This window comes from Lepidochelys olivacea, assembly GCF_965140295.1.
Source record: "Lepidochelys olivacea isolate rLepOli2 genome assembly, chromosome: 17".
In the NCBI taxonomy this organism is placed as follows: domain Eukaryota; kingdom Metazoa; phylum Chordata; order Testudines; family Cheloniidae; genus Lepidochelys; species Lepidochelys olivacea.
The window spans coordinates 5,078,116-5,100,031 of NC_140427.1; the positions used below are offsets into that span (position 1 = coordinate 5,078,116).

The 21,916-nt window shown below is 43.3% G+C and overlaps 2 protein-coding genes across 2 annotated transcripts; both read left to right on the forward strand.

The window, feature by feature from the left end:
• The first annotated feature begins 362 nt into the window (after positions 1-362).
• On the forward strand, positions 363-11,415 carry PRR11 (proline rich 11). The gene is made up of 10 exons (XM_084650697.1): positions 363-499; positions 2,821-2,935; positions 3,418-3,565; positions 4,301-4,423; positions 6,053-6,289; positions 6,426-6,521; positions 8,811-8,923; positions 9,045-9,104; positions 9,190-9,286; positions 10,350-11,415. Exons 2-10 carry the CDS (start codon positions 2,826-2,828, stop codon positions 10,416-10,418), a joined length of 1,053 nt encoding a protein of 350 aa, XP_084506823.1. The 5' UTR covers positions 363-499; positions 2,821-2,825; the 3' UTR covers positions 10,419-11,415.
• Positions 11,416-12,116: 701 nt separating this feature from the next.
• On the forward strand, positions 12,117-21,162 carry SMG8 (SMG8 nonsense mediated mRNA decay factor). Its single transcript, XM_084650845.1, has 4 exons — positions 12,117-13,868; positions 15,555-15,700; positions 17,195-18,070; positions 20,461-21,162. Exons 1-4 carry the CDS (start codon positions 12,179-12,181, stop codon positions 20,656-20,658), a joined length of 2,910 nt encoding a protein of 969 aa, XP_084506971.1. The 5' UTR covers positions 12,117-12,178; the 3' UTR covers positions 20,659-21,162.
• The last annotated feature ends 754 nt before the right edge of the window (positions 21,163-21,916 follow it).

Below are 21,916 nucleotides of genomic sequence, written 5' to 3' on the forward strand. Positions count from 1 at the left end.
CTGAGATTGGCGCTATACTAATAGTGATGGATAATTGGATAGAAGGGTTACCACTGTTTTCTGATTGGTCTATTGAAGGGGGGGCGAGGAAACTATGCCTCTTTTTCGTTTATCTTGTCCACTTCTCTCTTATTGGCTTCTCCCCTCCCACTTTTTAATCTGATTGGTCTTTTGTAAAACAAACAAGCTGGCAAACTGATTGGTTGAGCTGACACCCTTCCAACCAATCGTGAGACAGCTTTCCTTCGTGTGGCGAAGGATGTGCTGATGGCAGATGAGAGCTATGCTGGGATTGGTTTTTCTCCCCTCCCCCTCCTGATCACGTACACTCTTGGCGTCGACTGGCTGGCCCTGAATTCGCTGTAACCAATCAGAGCTTGGATAGCTCCGGCGGGTGTCGGGCTCCGTGGGCGGCAGAAGAGAGCGGGGCTGCGATTGGCTTTGGGTGCCTGGTGTAGCGATTTTGAATCGCAGGGAGGTTGCTCGGGCCGATGAGCCGGTAAGTAAGGGAAAGAGGGGGCGAGCCGAGTGGCTGGGGTGACTGGTGACTCCCCACCCGGGGAGCACAGAGGGGCGGGGCGGCTGAGGCCAGGCCAGGCCACCCCACCCGAGGGGGGGGGTGCAGAGAGAGAGAGGGGGGGCATCTCTCCTCTGGGTGAGGGTGCAAGGGTGAGTCGCGAAGGGGGTCAGGGGTTCTGGGGAGGGGGCCTGTGGGGAAAGCGTGAGGGCTTTGCGGGGGCTCCCAGAGTGATGCATGCCCTGCTAGGCTGGGGGGGCATCCTGCCCCGGGGAGGCAGTGCAGTCTAGGGTCCCGGTCTCAGGGCCCTGCCCGGGGTGCTGGGTACGGACACAGGAGAACGGCAGAGTTACGAGCTGGCCAGTCAACCACACACACCTCATTGGGAACCAGACGTACACAACCAGGCGGAGACCCCGCCCCCTCCAAAAAAAAAGAAAAAAAACAAAACCAAAAACCAGCAGCAGCAAATACAGTACTGTACTGTGCTAATCGTAAACTACTAAAAAGTAAAGGGAAAGCAGCATTTTTCTTCTGCATTGTAAAGTTTGAAAGCTGCATTAAGTCAACAGTCAGCTTTAAACATTTGAAAGAACCACCATAACGTTTTGTTCAGGGTTACGAACAAGCTCCATTCCCGAGGTGTTCATCGCCCTGAGGTTCTACTGCACATAGTAAGACACGGAGCTTGCGCCTAACTAGGCAAGAGGGACAAAGGGTGGGAGAACAGAAGGATTTTGTTCCGATTTTACAGCTGGAAAAATTGAACCCAGTGCAAGCACCAGTCTGGCATCCTAACCCCAATAAAATTCTTCTCTAACGAAGTTGAGAGGAGAATGGCAGCCACGTGAATAGAGTCAAACTAGCTGTAATAATAGCCATGGTACTGTGGGACTTCTTACTGCAAAGGGTCCCAAATTGCTTTGCGGATCCCCATGCATACACTAGACCCATGTCCATTTCACTCTAATGATGAGAATGCACATTAGTGAGTAGCAAATGAGTGAGCAAACATTTTTTTAAATGAGAGACAATGCTTCACTGAATACCTACTGTTCATTTGAGATTGTGATTTAATTTTAACTCTGATACAACCTAAAAATGCATCCGATGAAGTGAGCTGTAGCTCACGTAAGCTTATGCTCAAATAAATTTGTTAGTGTCTAAGGTGCCACAAGTACTCCTTTTTGCGAATACAGACTAACACGGCTGTTACTTTGAAACCTAAAAATAATTACAGTGCATTTTGTAAAGGGAATAGATTATTTGTTATGAGGCCTGACTACAGCTCTCTACTCTTAAACTGATCAGTGTGGAGAGATGGCTGTTTGCATAGGGATTATTGGATATGCAAATTACTAAGGTTTTTCTTTGAGTGCTTGCTCATGTCCATTCCATATTAGGTGTGTGTGCTCAACACATGCATCGGTTCTGGAAGTTTTTCCCTCAGCAGTATCCGTAGGGGGCCAGCTCTGGCGCCCCCTGGAGTGGTGTCCACATGGTGCGGTATAAGGGGTGCCGCCAGCTCCCCCCACCCTCAGTTCCTCCTTGCTGCCAGTCACGGTGCTGGAACTTCTGCTGCTTCGGCGAGCATTGTTTCGTTCTCTGTTCTTGCAAACTTTGAAAACCTGTAATATAGGTGTATATAGTTAGTAGTTTTCTTAGTTACCTTTAAGTAGCAGTTCTCGAACTCTTCGTTAGTCCTGGACAGGACCAAGCCGGGGTTCGGGGCATGCCAACCCAGGCCCAATGCCTTCCTACTGTCATAGTCAGGGAGCCTGATGTACGTGTTCCCTCCGATTCCACTCATCACCAGGGTCCTGGCAAAGATCAAAACAGACAAAGGGGAGCCTTGGAGCAAGTGGTACATTTTACATAGGTCCTGGATATATTATTTTTCCATATCTTGTGCAGAATTATATGATGATTTCCTCTACCAAATCTATGATTTTGTCCTCTCTTCCCAATATCCCTTATAAAAAATTCCACCATATTCACTCACATGGGGTGGTTTAAAATGGGAGAGATTAAAATGTCAGTTTCAACGTCATTCTATCAGCTGTCTTAACATGTACAAACTCTGTCCAGGTGATCACAGGAATACTTTAAAGGAGGTATTAATTTTTTCATGCGTCTAAGCATTACTTCTATTCAAACAAGACAATTCCAAATATCTTGAAGTGGGATTATTCACATGCATCCCTTCTTTTTTTCACCTTTTTGTGGCAGCTCTGCTCTTTAATAAAAGCAGGATTATACACTCTTGTAGAGTGATTTAACTGCTCTTGAACTTGGCTCCCTAGAAATAATGGCAAAGTATAAGCAACGCCGGCGGAAGCTGCGGGCCCGTGCAAAACTTCTAATGAACAAGAAGGGAGATGTCAGTAAACTGCAGTGCTTGAATCCTCTCCCTCAAAGGTGAGCTCACATTACATTTAGTGTTCTCATTAACCCAATTCTCATAGGTCCATTGCTAGTTCCAAAAAGTATACTGAAGCACAGAAATTGGAGATGGAGGAGACTCGTTGAGTCCCATCTACTTCATGGCCTGGCTGCTGCAGAATTGTTCCCTCTTGTACATCTTCCAGTGTCCTTCCTATCCAATCTAATTTTAAATGCCTCAGAAAATTGGGCTTGGAAAAGAGTTATCACAAAATCTCAGTAGTTGGAGCCTGAAAAAACCTGTTGAGAAGATCTTATTCTTTTGTCAGGACAGGAATGTTCCCTACAGTGTAACACAAATTTTCCTACCATCCCCTTCCCTTGCACTGATGTTTACTCCAAACTCATCTGTTACATTGACACTTCTAAATGACCAACAGACTGACCACAGTTACATTTTTGTATGGCTAAAATGATTTACTTACTTGTAAAGATAAATTTGAAATTTTCTTCCACAGGTTATTGGATGGTCTTCCTCCAAATCCCCCCCACAGCCAAAGTAGCACTTTCTGGCCATTAGCCCTCCCAAGTGTAAAGGATGCAGTAAGGCCCTTGGCAATGACAGCATCGTCTTTGTACTGGTGGTGCCAGAACAGTGTTGCACAGGTATGTTTTCTAAATCTCTATTTCTGCCTGTCTGAGATTACCATAGCACTCTGTGCATGTGTACTGCACCTAACTCCAAAATTAAGGTGAAAATTCAATTGTAGCTATTGGAGAATCTATGTCTAGTGAAAGATTTGGAAGGAATTATTAAGGTTCAAATGGGAGGTATCTGCTGGGGGAATAGGTATGGTAAAAATGCCCAAAATTAAGGTGACATTGAGATTGTATGTGAAGTTGGAGACTTTATTGCAATATCTGGAGGATTTGCAATGACCTAGGACCCAGCTTGCAACTCTTAATAGCCTAGAAGATGTGAGTGCATGATCCTGATGGGTCGGACCAAAAACATACTGTAGAATTCAAAGTTAAAATGGGAAACTTTATTGAGAATCTGCAGGACCACACCTTTCCAAAGAAATGTGGCCCATCCTTCAGTTTCTCTTGGTCTACCCGTTTGCAGCCCCCTGCAACATTCAAAATTAGCAAATAATAAGATGAGATCTGAATGTAGAAGGTCTGCTTTTCTGGTGTACTCTGACCAAAGGATGGGAAAGGGAAAAAATTAGACCAGATTTGAAATGGCCTATCCATGTTGTTTCATGCCACTGAATACAATCAGAAGAGTTTCCACTGACTTTCGGTGTGAGTTGTGCTCCCAAGTCCCTTAGGTGCTTTTGATATTTCACCCATTGTGTTTAACTCAGAAAATAGTCCTGGTTTCTTTGTGATGCTTAGAGTTTTGAAGTAATCAAAGACACCATATTTCCTTCACGACTCTACCTGCGGCAACTGAACATGCTGAAGCAACAGGTGGAAAAGCTGGAAATTGAATTTTCCAGACTTCAAGGAGTGATCCAGGTCAGTCACGTGTTAGTCCCATTAGCAGTGTGATTTTTCTCATATTTGCTAAGCTGCTGGTTTTCAATCTGGGGGTCCACAGACTATTTCTAAGATTTCCAAAGGGGTTCAAGTCTCCATTCAAAACTTCTTAGGGCTCCACAAAAAGGTTGAATAACACTGGCTTAAGCATTTAAAGATCTGTGGTCAGTGATGGAGACTAAAAGACCCGCTCAAACAGGTTGAATAAGGCCCTGATCTGGCAATGGGACTCTGTGTGCCAAATGATTATACACAGAGCAAAGCATTGTTAACTACACAAAGTGCCCAAACTGGAAAAAATAGAGTAATGTTTTGCTCCATCTCTCCATCTTCCAATGACTGAAGATGGTGTTTGCGACAATGGTAGGTAAAATATTTTTAGAAATAAATTTTTTTGTTAAAGATCTTCACTGTTTTGGCTATAATGGTTGTTAGTAATTTTCCATAGTAAAAGATGCTGTTGAAATGAAAGCTGCAGCCTTGCAACTTGCTCCATTCAGAAACCACTGTGTCTATATAGAGACCCTCTCCCCCAAATTTAGGGGGCTTCAGGGAATTGCTGAAATGGAAGAAGTTGCAGGAGTGTGGTCTGAATCACTGGTCAAACTTTTCTGCCTTTTAAAAAATTCTCCAGCCCATAACATTCCTTAACGACAGAGGAACTATTATTATTATGGCCTAAATATGTCCTCCGATGATGTTTAGTAGAATATAATGGGGTCAGACACTACATATAAACAAAAGTAGGGAATGCTCTCTAAGTTTTGATGATCAAATTAATTTAGACAATGAAGCTTGTGCCCACCAGTCACAGAGATGCTTTTGAAAATCTCACCCCTAATATAGAATAGAATTGCTAGAGAAATGTATAAATTCAGGTTTGAAAATTATAGGGCCCATCTTTTATTTCTTTAGCTCAGTGGATCTCAAACTTATTTGATCAGGCCCCCCTTTTTTTGTATCTGTAGTCATTTCCCCTCCCCTTCCCCCCAACGTATATATACCACCACCCAGCTCTGCAGGCAGAGCAGAGAGCAGTGGCTGGGTGCCCAGCTCTGAAGCACAATAGCAGCAGACTTAGTACCCCATTGCCACCCTTAGTTCTGCGCTGCTGCTGCTACCCTGGGGCTCCCCACCACCACTAGGTGAGGAACTGGGGGGGGTGGGGTGTTGAGCACAGGCTGCCTCCCGGTGAGATATTGAGCCGGGAGGGAAAGAGACCCCGGGTGGCAGTGCTCTGGCTGTCGCCTTTATCCCTGCCTCCTGGGTGTACACAGCCCCTCTGCACGAGCACCTGCCACCTGGGGCTGACACCAGAGCTCTTCAAAAAAAGAAAAGCACGCTGGTTTGAGAACCACTGCTTTAGCTCCTTTCATTGCAAATCACTTCACGTTCCCTACGCATACAGCATCACTGAAATGCTGCCACCCTGAGGCTGGAAGGCAGGACTTAGCCGGCTGGATGATCACTCCAATAGCAGGCACATCGTGGGCCTGGCATCCTGGATCACCAAAAGTTATGAATTCCATTCTCTAAACATTCCTATTCTTTAAACAGTTAATTTAATATTCTATATTTTGTCTTTTTTTTTCTTCTTCTTCTTCTCAGATGAGTGGGACTGTTGTTAGTTCCTCAGAAAACTCTCCTTGTCAAAGGTGTAATAAACCGTTACTAGCTGTTCCTGTCTGTGCACAGATCAGCTTGGCAGACCCGGTATCCCTGCCTTCTGCAGGAGTGCTGCAACCTGCATCTGCCCCCCCTCCTCCACCTCCACTTCCTCCACTTCCTCCACCACCACCTGCACCTATAGTACTCAAAAGGGGCAACAGCACAAAAGCACTTCAGGTAGGGAGTAAAAGGATTATTGTATTTCTTCAGTTGGTCTTTGATGGATTTTGGTATATAGTGAGGGAAATGTGTCTTATGAGAACCATGCAATTTGCTGATTTTACCCTTCGTTCCAACTTCCCCTTGTTTTCAGGCTACATCAGTAAAAGATGGGCCCATACAAATAACTCTCAAGGATCTCCTGAATGTGAAACTGAAGAACACACAGAATTACACAAAAACAAACCAGGTAAACCAAAGGACATGTATAACTGGATAGTGGTGTTCTGGGGCAAATCCTGCCAGCTATCAAACCAATGTCTTCCAATGTGTATTGGCGGGAGCCTCATGCAGCAGTTGTAGAAACCCTCTATGCTGGGTAGCCCAGCACCATAGGGGGTCTGTGCACACTGGGGATCTGAGTGCAGGATTAATGGTTCTGCTGAGCAGATTCAGCAACTCCTTTGCTTTGGTGTGGAGAAAGATTGCTCTCGGTGCATACTCCAATTGGTTGGACTGTGCACTATACCCAGGATTTGTGTCTTGAAGTTCTGTTCTAACAAAAAGAAAAGGAGGACTTGTGGCACCTTAGAGACTAACCAATTTATTAGAGCATAAGCTTTCGTGAGCTACAGCTCACTTAAGCTTATGCTCTAATAAATTGGTTAGTCTCTAAGGTGCCACAAGTCCTCCTTTTCTTTTTGCCAATACAGACTAACACGGCTGCTACTCTGAAACCTGTTCTAACAAAATAATTCCTGGTTCCCCAGGACCATATCAAAAATGCTTGCCACTAATGGCTAGGGCCCTACAAATTCTCGGCCATGAAAAACACATCACGGACCGTGAAATCTGGTCTTTTGTGTGCTTTTAACCTGTACTATATAGATTTCATGGGGGAGACCAGTGTTGCTCAAATTTGAAGTCCTGACCCAAAAGGGTGTTGCAGGGGGGTCACAAGATTATTTTTGGGGGGTTGTGGTATTGCCACCCTTACTTCTGCACTGCCTTCAGAGCTAGGCAGCCAGAGAGCGGTGGCTGTTGCCTGGGTGCCCAGCTCTGAAGGCAGCGCCCCGCCAGCAGCGCAGAGGTAAGGGTGGCAATACCATACCATGTCACTCTTACTTCTGCGCTGCTGCTGGTGGCCGTGCTGCCTTCAGAGCTGGGTTCCCAGCCAGCAGCCACCGCTCTCCAGCTGCCCAGCTCTGAAGGCAGCGCTGCTGCCAGCAGCAACGTAGAAGTAAAGGTAGCAGTATGGCAACCCCCCCTACAATAACCTTACAGCCTCCCACACATTCCTTTTTGGATCAGGACCCCTACAATTACAACACTGTGTGAAATTTCAGATTTAAATAGCTGAAATCATGAAATTTATGATTTTTAAAATCCTATGACCATGAAATTGACCAAAATGGATTGTGAATTTGGCATGGCCCTACTAATGGCTTACTAAAGAAACATTTGCTAAGTCAAGAAATCTATATTGTTGTTCAGCCTCAGGTGGTGTACAGCTGTAGATCTAATGAAATCAGTGGCGGTTAGGTGCCTAAATACCTTTGAGAATCTGGGTTGTAGAGACCAGAATCATATTCCTGATCTTTCTTGACTTCTGCAAAACTTCTCTTATTCTCATTTAGAGCCATGCATCGAATTTTTCAGGCCACAGTTTTAACCAAGGCTAGTGCCTGTACTCTGGTTAGCTGAAAAATTGCATTTGACAGTTAAACTCTCAAACATTCTCCTAAAAATAAACTTAAGCACCACCTATTATTCCTGCCTCAAGGAATATTCCATTGAAGTGCTGAATATATGCGATGCCCTTTGATCTTTTCCAGCTCATGTCTGTGATGTTTGTTTTAAATCATTTATGCATTCATATTCTTTCTTTGCTTATATCGTTTAGTTCTAGACAACACATTTTGGGGTAATGATGATAAATCCAATTCATAAAGTAGTTCAATGACTATATTACGAGAGATTTTAGATTTCAGCTAATAATCATAGTTATCCAATCTATATAAACCTTCAGTGCTGTCTGCAAACATTGGAGGAAATCCATCCCTTATGTAGAGTTCATTCAGAAACTTCAGTGGGCTCACACCAAAGTTGAATTAGGATTAATCAGTTGATGAGCCCAATCTCCAAATCCGCAGTAAGATATGTGAGTAAATATTGTTATCCTAACTTTGCAGAGGGGAATTTGAGGCAGAGTGGTTAAGTGATTTGCCACATGGCCACAGAGAGAGCCATGGTCAATGCATGGTGTGTTCCTTTTTAGTTTAGGGTAATAGCATCCAGCATTCCTGTAGCTTTATGAATTTTAACCATGTATGGATATTTTTGCTTGTACAGTGTGTACATAGGAGTCTTCTATAAAATGGCTATTTTTGCCCATGGTACGTTAAATCTTAATGACTCAAAACAGTTGATGAGCCACAGTGCACTAAAAACATGCAGGGTATAAATATTAAATAGATCGTATGTTCTGTGGGGTGTTTTAAAATGTATTTTTGATAATATTTTTATTTTTTAATTTTAGGCAGGATCACCAATGAAGAAGCACAGGGCATTAATTACAGTCTCAGATTTACAAAGCATTAATCTGAGACCTAAATCCAAGCTCCTACAAGCTCCCAGTACAAACCTCCTAATGTAAGGAACTTTCTACATTCTTTGATGTCAAACAGGGAAAAGATGGTATATGTTCAGAATAATCTTCATTGATAGTACTTGAAAAATATGTTGGTTTTAACGTTTTGTTGTTTTTTATCAGCACTCCCAGCAAAAATCAAATAGACCTTCGAAAACATCTTAAGAAAGTCAATATTCAGAGGTAACTTGGTTTCTGTTTTCTTTTGTTTTTTAACTAATCAGAAATCTAAGAATAATGCCCCTTTCAATTTTTATGATCTCTTCAGGAGTCCTGGTGGAACTCCATTAACTAACAAAGAGAACATGGAAACTGGCACAGGATTGACTCCAATAATGACACAGGCACTGAGGCGCAAATTTCAGGTAAGACTTTGAGTTTAAGTCGGTTTCTTGTTGCATAAAGTTTGGTTGGAGTTTTAAAAGCCCAGTATAAGATATTGCTCCAAAATATTTTTTATCTAGCTCTAGAGCTTGGCAGTGGGAGGTGAAAGCTCTTGGTGTGCCTCATGCAGCTGAGCCCATAATTACTACTACTTATAATAGTGACACTTATCTCTAATAAAACTTTCCCCCATAGATCTTAGTGGTTTATAAAGGAGGGTCATTATTCCCATTTTACAGATGAGAAAACAGCCATAGAAAGGTGATGTGACTTGACCAAAATCAACCAGCAGGTCATGGGCAGAGCTGGGAGTTGAAGCCAGCTGATACCCAGACCACAGAAGACTGATACCCAGTCTACTGCCTTGTGCTACCTACCACTTAGTTAATATATGTTCAGTACTTTGAGAATGTAAAGAATGCTAGAAGTGCTAAATATTATTTGTAGCATAGAAAACAAACTTGAATCTTGGAGTTTAATTCAAAGCAAAACCTAGTGCTCAATTAGATGCACAGCAGCAGCATTACAGAATTCTTCATAAATATGGCCCCAGCATCCTCCTACATGTGGGGAAAACTCTTGCAGAGTCTCCCCCTGTGTTCCCTTCTCCCTTAGAGTTCTTTTCTATTAGGATTTTAAAATTTAGGAGGAGGAACTGAGGTGATAAGGGTTGGATGGCACTTCTATAACTTTGATTCCAAACATTTGGGGCTCACGTGAAGTGGAGCTCATTTAAAGTGCTGCTTTCCAGATGTCTCTGAGGCTCAGTGGTTGCAGGAGTACACCCCACAAGTGGGAATATGCAGAGGTTCTCCAAGACTATGACTATCATGGTGGTAAGCAGCTTTTTGGGCACCAAAAACCAATAAGCTAAAAATATGACTGCTGCTGACACTGGAAAAAAACCTGATTAAAAATGTTATACATGTTAGGAATCCTCTTAGGCTAGATGTTCACTTACACTTAGGATGCAATGAATAAGAATTACCCACTATGTAATTTGTTACTGAAATCTAAATTCTAACTTGGTTCTTATTTTAACAGATGGCTCACCCAAAGACTCCCTCTCCAGCTCGGTTACATACTGCAAGCAGCTTTGAAGAACAGAACTAGACCTGTGCTGCTATATTTTTATGTCAGTTGAGGGTCATGTTGCTACTTGTCTAATCCCAATTTTATATCACTGGGGAGTAAAGAGTTTGTTACTTTAAGTAAATTTAGCACACATAAAAAGTGCCATTTTGATGGTCCTCAAGAGGGAAGTCTTCTATCCACAGAAGGAATAGCCTTCCCCAGAATGTCCTAATGTGCCTCGGTCTTCACACTGGGGTACCTCTTCAAAGGATGAGAAGAAAATGAGGTCTTTTTGGTCCTTTTGAACATTGACTTCTGAAATTTCCAAAAAGTGTTGTCTTTTTGTAATAGAGATGCATATGTACTTGGAAGTAATTTAAATTTAATGTTGTTTGTCTTACATTTTTTTTAAAGATGATTTTGGCAATATTTGTAATGTTAGAGGGAAAAAATTCAAAAGAGGGAAGTAATTTAAGACTCCAATGTTTCCAGTAACAAATAGGTTTGCAATAGTTATGTGGCTCAATAAGAAAGTATTATTACTGTTTTCCAGCATGTACCATTTTGGCTTGTCTTTACATTAACATACCCAATTTGAGACAACACTGTTTAGTGCCAGGGGACTGGAAGTGAGGAACTCCTAAGTTCCTAACTCTCCCACTGACTTGCTGTGTGACCTTGGGCATGGTCACTAAATGTGTTTCAATTTCCCCATCTGCAAAATTTGGCTTATGATACTGACCTCACAGGAAAGTTGTGATAATTAACTAATAATATTAATGAAATGCTTCAAAATGGAAAGCTCAGAGGTCCTAACTGGTGTTATAGGAATGGAATGAGCAGGCTTGGTTCCTAAACAAATACATAGTTACTATAAGTCACCTTAAACTGCCAGTATCCAGTCTTGTTTATTATAATTATTACATGTTTACACTGCATATTTTCCACCAGTGATTACACATTTCCTATTGTACTAACTTGAAACTACACCACTAAAATAGCCCTGATCATTCTTTTTATATGTAAAAATAAACATGAATGTTGACAGGCTGGAGTTTATTTCCTGTTAATTGAATATGCAAACATAGGTGCTAGAACTAGGAGTGCTGCAGCACCCCCTGGCTTGAAATGGTTTCCATTATATGCAGGGTTTACAGTTTGGTTTAATGGCTCTCAGCACTCTCACTATAAAAATTGTTCCAGCACGCTTGTACGCAAAGTTTCAAGGGGGAAGGAGCTGGAACAAGTGGAAATGCCCCTAGAATTCCACTTGATGTGGCTTCTGCAAGTTGCAGTAGAAAGATCCATCAGACCCCTTGCTCAGTTCCATAGCCTAGAAAGGTCACCCCACTTTTCCTTGGAAGGGCTTCAGTACTAATCAATTGTTTGCAGGATGGTTTTAGAAGTTGGGCTCCTGCGGGTACATATTTCCTCTGGGTTGTGGGTGATTTGAAGGAGAGTTGCTGGGTGCAAATCTCCTGGCATAGTCTCTCTCCTCGTGGTGTTGCTGTTTGATTGGGGATAACCAATCGGCTCCCTGAACGACGTCTTCCCTACTTTCCCCCATCTTTTTCCCTTCCCTGGGCACCCACCCAACCTAGCAACCCACGTGGCTCGGGAAGCAGAGTCTGAGGGCAAGGGGAGGGCAGCCGCGCTCCGCCTGCTCAGCAGCGCCCAGAGTTGTGAGCATGCGCAGGAGCACCATCGGCGTCTCGACTTACCGCGCATGCCCCGCTGTGGCGCATGCCCAGTAGCTCCGAAGGCAGTGTGGCCTATTGGGGCGGCGCGCTGCCGCGGCGATGACCGTGCCGGTGAGCCTGCGGGAGCTGCTGCTGGCTGGGGGCGGCGGCGGCGCGAGCGCCCCGGTCCCCGCCCCCGCGGAGGAGGAGGAGGCGGCGGTGTGCGTGGTGGGCATCTTCGGCAAGACGGCCCTGCAGCTGAGCTCCGAGAAGGCGGCGCTGGTGAGCACCGTGTGCGACCGGCAGGTCTTCCCCCTCTTCCAGCGGGAGGGCGCGGGGCCGGGCGGGGCCGAGCCCGGGGCCGGCGGGGAGCCCGGGGCCGGCGAGGAGGAGGCCGCCGCCGCCCAGGACTACAACCTGCTGCAGGCCTATTACAGCCAGGAGAGCAAGGTGCTGTACCTGGTGCTCACCTCCATCTGCGACACCCCCCAGCTGCTGCAGGCCTGCAGGGACCTCAGCGCCGGGGACGCCAGGGTGCCGGGGCTCGGCCACCCGCCTGGCGCCCCGCTGCCCCACGCCGAGGCCCATGAGTTCTGGAAGCACCAGGAGAAACTGCACTGCCTGAGCCTCCTCTACCTCTTCTCCGTCTGCCACATCCTGCTGATGGTGCACCCCACCTGCTCCTTCGACATCACCTATGACCGGGTCTTCAGGGCCCTGGATGGGCTGAGGCAGAAGGTGCTGCCCTCCCTCAAGGCTGCCATCAAGGACTGCCCGGTTGGCAAGGAGTGGAAGCTCAACTGCAGACCGTGCCCACCCCGCCTCCTCTTCCTCTTCCAGCTTAATGGGGCCCTGAAGGTGGACCCCCCACCGGGCAGGGGGCAAGATCTCTGTGGCCAGCTGGAGAAGCCCCCACCCAAGAAGCATTCACCCAAGAGGCGGTTGCAGCATGCCCTAGAGGACCAGATCTACCGCATCTTCCGTAAGAGTCGGGTGCTGACCAACCAGAGCATCAACTGCCTTTTCACTGTGCCTGCTAACCAGGCCTTTGTCTACATTGTAGCTGGTGGGGCCCAGGATGGAGAGGACCCAGTGGCCATGCTGCTGGAGCAGCTTAGGGGCAACTGCACAATGAAGGAGACTGATTCCTTGCTGGCACCCACCTTGGCGGGGCCCAGGAGATATCAGATGATGAGACATGGCAGGCAGCAGCTGTCCTTCCATGTTGAGAGTAGCAGTAGCAGCTCCAGCTCCTCTGGGCAGTTGGTGGACTGCACCCTCAAGGAGTTCCTGTGGCAGCATGTGGAGCTGGTGCTAAGTAAGAAAGGCTTCGATGATAGTGTGGGGAGAAACCCTCAGCCCTCTCACTTTGAGCTTCCCACATATCAGAAGTGGGTTGCTGCAGCTCAGAAATTGTATGAAGTTGCCATTGAGGGGAAAGATGATGACCCAGCTTCCCCCACTGGGGAACTGACCTCCAAAATCATGGGAAGCATCAAAGTCTTGGAGGCGTACCTAGATATAGACACCAAGTTTTCTGAAAACCGTTGCCAAAAGGCTCTCCCCATGGCCCACAGTGCCTACCAGTCCAACCTGCCCCACAACTACACTATGACAGTTCATAAGAATCAGCTAGCCCAAGCCTTGCGTGTGTACAGCCAGCATGCCCGGGGACCAGCCTTTCACAAGTATGCCATGCAACTTCATGAAGACTGTTACAAGTTCTGGAGCAACGGGCATCAGCTGTGTGAGGAGCGAAGTTTAACTGATCAGCACTGTGTGCATAAATTTCACTTACTCCCCAAATCAGGTAACTAAGCTCAGTTGTGTTAGGATCCTTTTGTAGTGTACAAGTTTTAAGCCATAGGAAAACATTTTATCTGACTGGCCACTGAATTTTAAAACTGGCTTTATTTTAAAATAAATACTATTAAGTACAGTAAATCATAGACTCTAAAAATAAGTCTTGTGACTAATGTTAATGTTATGAAAAGTGAAGGAATGAGGGGTTTAGATTCTATTTCTCTGTTTATTGAAGGAATAGTTATAGCAAAGGCCGTGTTGCCTAATCCTGATTGGGAGTTAACACTCCCAGGAATTGAAAATAGTTGAGTTTCCATGGTCTGTTCAGTCCTTGCTGTCTGTGCAGAGACTGCCAGTTGTGGTGGTGGTTTATGCAATATGTATTCGTGGGCTGGGACCACCAAACTCATTTCATAGAGGACAAAAAACAGTAATCAGATGGTGGAAACAAGTGTATTAGAACCAGTAATCTACAGGTTAAAGGCTCCATACCCTATTCTCAGTCATCACTTTCCCCCCAAATATAACTTTGATTTAGAACCTCCCCCCAAACTAATTGCTACTTGGTGTGAATAAGGGTTGCAGGATTGGACTCATTAATTACTTGGGTTCTCTCCATGCCAGTTGGACATATGTTTCCTGCTAGGAAGGATGTAGGAAAGATGGTTTCCTAGGGAGGTGCAAACACTATTTTAAAGTAGAGCCATACTGTGCAAGGAATAGAACTTTCAAGGAATATATATAAATAGCCAGAAGAACCATTTGTCCTTTCAAGCAAGATCTGGTAAGTATCATAGTTAAGGCCTAGCTGCACCTTTGAACCTGTCTGAGTGCATCGCCTCGTGTTAATTCTCTTGTCTTCACCTGGTGAAAGGACAACATAATTTTCACACTCTGAGATCTGGTCATTGGGCTACAGCATCCTGTGTGCCACCCAGGATTACTCTGCAAGCCTGACTGGTAAACACAGTGACTCAAAACAGCCATTCAAAACAATGTATTGTTTTATCTTAACAGTAGAACAAGGCATATTGAGAAAAAAGGATTTCAACAAAATAAAAGGTCTATATGCATATTTGCCTTACCTAAAGACTTAGGAAGTCCTAGTTTATTCCTGAGCCCTTTGCCTCTAGGGATTGGGGTTCAGTCTACTCCCCAGCAGTCTTTGCCTCATTTTTTCCTGTCCTTCAGAGACCATCTTCTTATCCATCCAAACTTCATTGTTCGAGTTTCCTCTGCTTGGATCCCCCTATGGGGACTCCCAAGCCAGATTGTTGAAATCAGCTTGGTCAGAGGTAAAATTTAAACTAAATGATAGTTGCATTGTCTTTTAAGTAATGATAAATGGGGGACTATCTATCCTCTGCTTGAATTAACCCCTTGCAGTCATATAGCAAACCCAATATCAATCAAATGGGTGGGACATAAATTATTACATAGCAGCTCCACATCCTGCACAATAATCAATTGGCAAGAAAGGCAGCTCAGTGTGTACAAAGGGCCTTTGTAACTAGTTGTATAACAAACACAGGGAAGGGGAAGTTGCATGGTAAATTGGCAATTTTGGAAAGTAATCGGGGTGGGGAGGGAGCGTGAGGGATCATTGCAGAAGAGGGTTGAAGATGGCTAAATTATACAGGTAGCTCTCCAGATGGGGTGAAGCAAACTCCAATTAATCTTGTTACTTTTTCAGGGGAAAAACCAGAGCCAGATAGAAACCCTCCAGTGTTGTATCACAACAGCCGGGCTCGCTCCACTGGTGCCTGTAACTGTGGGAGGAAACAAGCACCCCGGGATGATCCCTTTGATATCAAAGCTGCCAATTATGACTTCTATCAGGTAATCATTAGCTTTCCATTTTTGCTTCAAAAGGAAATATTATTTATTAAGCCATAGCTATGCTTGTGCTGTACAAACAAGGCACAGCTTTTATCCTAAAGAGTCCAAAGAAAAAGTTAAGAGGTGACTTGATTGTGGTCTATAAGTGTCTATGGGGGGGGGAAGAGAAAAAGTGATTGAATGCGGAAGCTAGCCAAATTCAGACTAGAAATAAGGTGCACATTTTTAATAGCAAAGGTAATTAACCATTGGAGTAATTTGCTTGGAGATGTGGTGGATCCTCTGTCACTTGACGTTTGTAAATCAAGACCGGATATCTTTCTAAATACATGTTTTATCGTTTTAACAGAAGTTATGGGCTTGATGCAGGAGTTACTGGGTAAGATTCTGTGGCCTGTGTTATGCGGGAGGTGATGCTAGATGATCATAACGGGTCCTTTCAAAATCGGAGCCTAGGTCTGAGACAGACAAAACAGTGCAGACACAACTAGTACTTAGTGTTCCAATAAGAGTTGGAGCTGGCATGGGAGTACTGCACTGCCTTTTTTAAAATGGTCTTTGCGTTAGTTTGTTTTAAGGAGGGATTTGATGGAAGAAAAGTGAGTCCTCTGACCCCAAGGAGAGAGAGACCTAAGTGAAAAGGGGGCATGGGAGAGAGCCTAAAACTCCCTTCTATGTAAATATTACCTTTTTCTTATCCTGCTCCTGTAAGACCCAAACAGCTTACTCCTATTGCCTTAACAGTAGTTGAGTACTCAGTACCTTGCAGGATCAGACCCAAGCCATCTGAATAGCTTGGTGAACAACCTATTCATTTTCCATGAAAGCAGTAAAGTATGGGCTTTTCTACAATTACAGATTTATACCACTTTGACTATACTAGGATAGTTAAAGCAGTACAATTCCCTACCTTCTAGTTAGGGGTTCAGCAATAATAGTATTGGTTTTGGTTTTTTTGCCAGAAGCTGGGAATGAGTGACAGGGGTTGGATCACTTAATGATTACCTGTTCTGTTCATTCCCTCTTGGGCACCTGGCACTGGCCACTGTCGGAAGACCAGATACTGGGCTAGATGGACCTTTGGTCTGACCCAGTAGGGCCATTGTTATGTTCTTACAGTATCAAGGTGCTTATATTGGTGTAGCTTATAAGGGAAGGTGTAAGGCACCTTTATACCAATATAACTTTATCCTCACTAGGGAGTGCACTGATTTTTAACTGGTTATGTAGAAAATCTTACCCCTAACCAAAATAGTTATAGTAGTACAAAAACAGTGTGTGGACGTGTGCATAGTGTCTGTAGTTCATGCAGAAGTGCACTGGTTCCCACTTCACCAAAAGAGAGCTTCGAAATATTTGCTTGAGGCCAAGTTGCATTGATTTGTTAATACTATAGCTTATTATATTAAACTGCATTCAGTTAGTTTTGTGATTCAGAGCTATGTGAACATTGAGACTACAGATGACAAGTTAACTGTGTTCCATCTTTCACAGCTGCTGGAAGAGAAATGTTGTGGGAAACTGGATCACATCAACTTCCCAATATTTCAGCCGAGTACACCTGATCCAGCACCAGCCAAGAATGAGACCTCACCTGCCCCTCCAGAAGGAGAAGCTGAGAAACTTAAAGAAAAAGAGCCTCAAACCCAGGGAGAAAGCACCAGCCTGAGCTTAGCCCTTAGTTTGGGTCAGTCGACGGATAGCCTGGGCACCTACCCAGCTGATCCTCAAGGTGGAGGAGACAATGCAGAGACTCATGGGCAAGCATCAGAGTCTAAAAGCGAGAAGAGGCCAAGCTTGGTAGATCGGCAGGCATCCACGGTTGAGTATCTTCCTGGCATGCTCCATTCTAATTGCCCTAAGGGGCTTCTTCCCAAATTCTCTAGCTGGTCACTGGTCAAACTTGGTCCTGCTAAGGCTTATAACTTTCACACAGGCTTAGACCAACAGGGCTTCATACCAGGAACAAACTACTTAATGCCTTGGGACATTGTCATCAGGACAAGAGCTGAAGATGAGGGAGATCTGGACACTAATTCCTGGCCTGCTCCTAATAAAGCTGTTCCTGGCAAACGAAGTGCAGTTGTAATGGGAAGAGGAAGGCGGAGAGACGACATAGCTCGAGCCTTCGTTGGATTTGAATATGAAGACGCCCGTGGTCGGAGGTTCATGTGTTCAGGGCCGGAGAAAGTCATGAAGGTGATGGGAAGTGGGCCAAAAGAATCGGCTATAAAAGCCCTTAATTCTGATATGCCCTTATACATCCTCTCATCAACTCAAGGACGAGGACTTAAACCATATTATGCTCAGTTTATAAGACTCTTTGTTGTGGTGCCAGATGCTCCACTGCAGATAATACTGACACCTCAGGTAAGAAATTAAAAATAGAATCTAGCTATTTGTAAGTGACTGTAGGAACTGCAAAATGTAACTCTAAAAAGTGTATTAAGAACACTTATTGTGGGACAAAAAGACACACAAAGGAATGTAGGATCCTTCATTGTTGCAGAGGGTAAGAGTAGATAATCCAAGAATTTCCTTTCAACCTGAACCAGGATTTAATTAATGTTCTTTAGGTCAATCCAAATTGGTACTGGCCAAAAATTATTGGATTGTTGCCACCAAACCCATTTCACATAGGCCAGTTTTAGTTCAGAAATTCTCAACAGACAGACGACATATAAACCACCACCTCATTGGGAATGCTCCTTGATATGTTCAGCCAAGGACTGAATGGGGCATGCCATGTCTCTTCTCATTCTTTAGGGAGAGTCCTCACAGATCAGGTTTGAGTACAGTGGTGGTGTGGGGAAGTTTGCTGTGTAGTTGCAAATGCTGTACGTGTTCTGTAAACAAATATTTCTTGAGTCTCCAAGGCTGTTGTGACTTTAGCATTTGTCAGCCTAACTTTCTTCTTAATACACATTTTATCACAGATGACATAGTAGGGTTCCAATAGGTTGAAAAGACATTTTAAATAATATGCCACAGAAAATGCACCAGAATAATCTTTTTTTAAAAAGAACTGCTGAGCATTGGGAACATAAGAATTAAAAATTAAAATGTCTTCACAGAAAAATGGTAATTCATGGCTAAGATGGATTTTTATCTTCAATTCTTCTCTGAACTCGGGACAGAGAATCTGTAGAATGAAAAAGATGTAATTTTCATGTATTTCTAGATGCTGAGAAAAGGAGATTGATATTTGAAATTGATATGTGTGCCACTTTTTTTTAAAGTAATGAAATATGAACAAGATGTGTTTTCCAGTAGTACGCTGTCCTGGAATAATCTTACCATTTATATAGCACTTTGTAAAATACGGCAAAAAAATTTCATTTGTTGGTACCTCAAGTAAATAATACAGCATCACTGAAATGCAGCCAGCACACAGTATGTTTATATCAGTTGTGGGGAGAAACAATCTACTTCCCTAAAGTGCTCTGGGATCATTCATATACCCATGTTGAAAAGAGATGAAATCAAACGGGAACAGAAAAATGCTACCAGAATGCTCTTGGGAATGGGAAGTCTATCTTATATGAGGAGACGAAAAGGTGTCTTGTTCAGCCTAGCAAAATTAAGGCTGAGAGGAAATATGATTTCTCTCGAAAATGCATTGGGCGTGGGCATCAGGGATGGAGAAGAGCTATTTGAGAGCTGTAGTTTGGAAATTTACAGGGTGTCTGATCAGAGGAGTGAGGTCCTAGAACAGCCTTCCAATAGGAGTAATGGGGGCAAACAACCTATCTAATTTTAAGATGGAACTTGATAAGTTTAAGAATGGGATTGTATGACTGATTTGCCTGTGATAGCAAGGGACTGGACTCAGTGTCTCCAGAGGTCCCTTCCAGTGCTGTATTCCTACAAAGCAAACGTAACCTGTTTTAGAGGAGACCTTAAAGACCCACATACTAAATTGTTTTTTGATTTGCAAGTTCAAGCAGCAGGAGCAATGATTAAAGCTACACACAGCGGTGAAAAGGCACCAATTATATACACAAAATGCAGTAACTTCACTTCAGTGGTTAAGATACAGTTTTGCAGCCTACCCTTTCAGACTCGCATTTAACTTCCATGTGTTTTGCCTGTGTATGAACTGCACAATCAGGCCCTAATGGTGGTATTTCAAAATTCCCCTTTAGGGGCAAATGTGGATGAAATGGCAAGGAAAAAGCTAAATCAGCTAGTGATACTGATACCCATAAGTGATATGATTTCTAAGGCCCTTGTCCACCATGTGAAAATCTAATATGCTGAAGGAAACAATTACACCACATCAGTTCTTGTCCTGGTTAAGACACCGCTCAGTCTTCTAGTGCAGTTGATACCAAACAATATTGTAAGTGCTCTTGAATCATGCTACAGTCCTGAAAAATCCAAGGTGGAAGAACAATTTGAGTCACAGTTGAAACAGTTTAATCTTGTCTGCACTACACAGATGCAACTGGATACCTAAATGTAGATTTTCTTTAAATTTTTTTTTGTAGTGTGAGACAGGGCCTTAGTGATCTGATGCCAAATCTGCTATCTTAAATTCAGCATCTTGATCACACTGGGGTTTGAGACTTTTCCTTTCTGGAAAGAACAGCATTTAAACGCCGTCTTCTAGAAATGCACTAAAGAGGCTTCAAACCTCATTTTAGTAGAGGCTTATTAGACCAGTGTGGATTTAGTTATTTGAGAGGGTTTTATTCCAATAGTTTGATGATTTTATCTTTTAAAGCACTTAACATATTTCCAACTCTGTTGTTTTTCAGGTTCAACCAGGACCTCCACCTTGCCCTACATTTTATCCTGAGAAACAGGAAATAACCCTCCCACCTGACGGACTGTGGGTGCTGCGATTCCCTTACGCTTATGTGACAGAACGTGGACCCTGTTTTCCTCCTAAAGAAAACCAGCAGTTAATGAGTTATAAGGTTGTTCGAGGAATACTAAAAGCCATTACACAATAAGAATTATTCTGGTACATTGGTCCTGGTTTAAGGTGACATTTTTTCTCAATCCAAATTATGGATTTTGATTCCTAACTGTTGATACTTAAACAGTAATCACTGCTTGGTATAGTGAAACCACTGCATGTAAAGTGAATAGGGTCCAGATTCAGAATAAAGATCTGAGAATCAAAGTGGAGAGAGGAACATGGCAACTTTCTCTGTTTACCTATTCAGTTTTCATATGTAGAAACCATCAACTTTTAATTTATCTTTATATGTCTGAGCCTGTGTCCCTACATGTTTTGATGAGTCAGCTGTGTGTCCCTAATTACATATTTAGGAATTTACATTAAAATTACCCCTGCTTGGAATCAAGCTGTTTACTTGTCAGATGACAGTGAGAAGAGAACCTTTTTCTGTCTCTATAACCTGGCTTTTTAAATCAAAAATATGGACTCTTATTGTGTTATCAGAAACTTTGTATTTGAGTTTTTAAAATGTAATTACAGATATCTTTTGTCATTTTTGGATTTGTCCTCTCAATTCCATCAGAGCCAGGAACCCTGTTCATTCAGGTCAGAAATATTTTTAAAAAAGCAAATTAAAAATATGTCTACATTCGTGGATCATACAACCAGATCTTGTTTTTGAAAATTATCTATCCAGTGCCATAGCTGTGGCTATAAGAAATCGGCTCCTACAACTAAGTCAAGGTTAGGTGTGCTTTAAAAAAACAAACAAAAAAAAGACAAAATACTGACAACTGAAACCCATTCTAAAACAAGTTTAAAAATTAAAAAACAAACAAAAAAGCCCTAGTAACATATATCAAAGGGTTAGAATTTCTCCCAGTTTGCACTACTAGGGCAGTTAAAGCACAGTATGGGAATTGTGATACATGAGTTCTTTTCCCTTCTAGTTTGTCATGTTAAGTAAATTACTCAAATGTCTGCCTCATTTTCTAAACTATAAGATGCGAATAATGCCTCCCTCGCTCTTTGAGGGCTGCTGTGTGACTTAATGCATGAAAATTTAGAAAGTGCTTTGAGATCCTGGAGCAGAAAACTTAAGGAGTCAGATTACTAAATTGTTCGTGCTTCTTCATATGGTGATTGAATAGAGAAACATCAGTGAGAGGAGAAGAATTTGCATAAACAAACTGAAATGTTTAGACTGTTACTGGAAGAAGAGGAAAATTCAGCTGGAACTCAAAACAGCTGGAAACAATTGATGGTGTTTGTAAAATGCCTGTACAAATATCATATGTGAAAGGCGC

What these genes read in the sequence shown, in the direction of transcription:
- PRR11 (XM_084650697.1), top strand. Translation starts at nt 2,826, where the DNA reads ATGGCAAAGTATAAGCAACGCCGGCGGAAGCTGCGGGCCCGTGCAAAA. An exon ending in GCCAGAACAGTGTTGCACAG is followed by an intron (nt 3,566 to 4,300) that starts GTATGTTTTCTA and finishes TGTGATGCTTAG; the next exon opens with AGTTTTGAAGTAATCAAAGA. An exon ending in CACTGAGGCGCAAATTTCAG is followed by an intron (nt 9,287 to 10,349) that starts GTAAGACTTTGA and finishes TTATTTTAACAG; the next exon opens with ATGGCTCACCCAAAGACTCC.
- SMG8 (XM_084650845.1), top strand. Translation starts at nt 12,179, where the DNA reads ATGACCGTGCCGGTGAGCCTGCGGGAGCTGCTGCTGGCTGGGGGCGGC. An exon ending in CCAATTATGACTTCTATCAG is followed by an intron (nt 15,701 to 17,194) that starts GTAATCATTAGC and finishes CATCTTTCACAG; the next exon opens with CTGCTGGAAGAGAAATGTTG. An exon ending in AGATAATACTGACACCTCAG is followed by an intron (nt 18,071 to 20,460) that starts GTAAGAAATTAA and finishes GTTGTTTTTCAG; the next exon opens with GTTCAACCAGGACCTCCACC.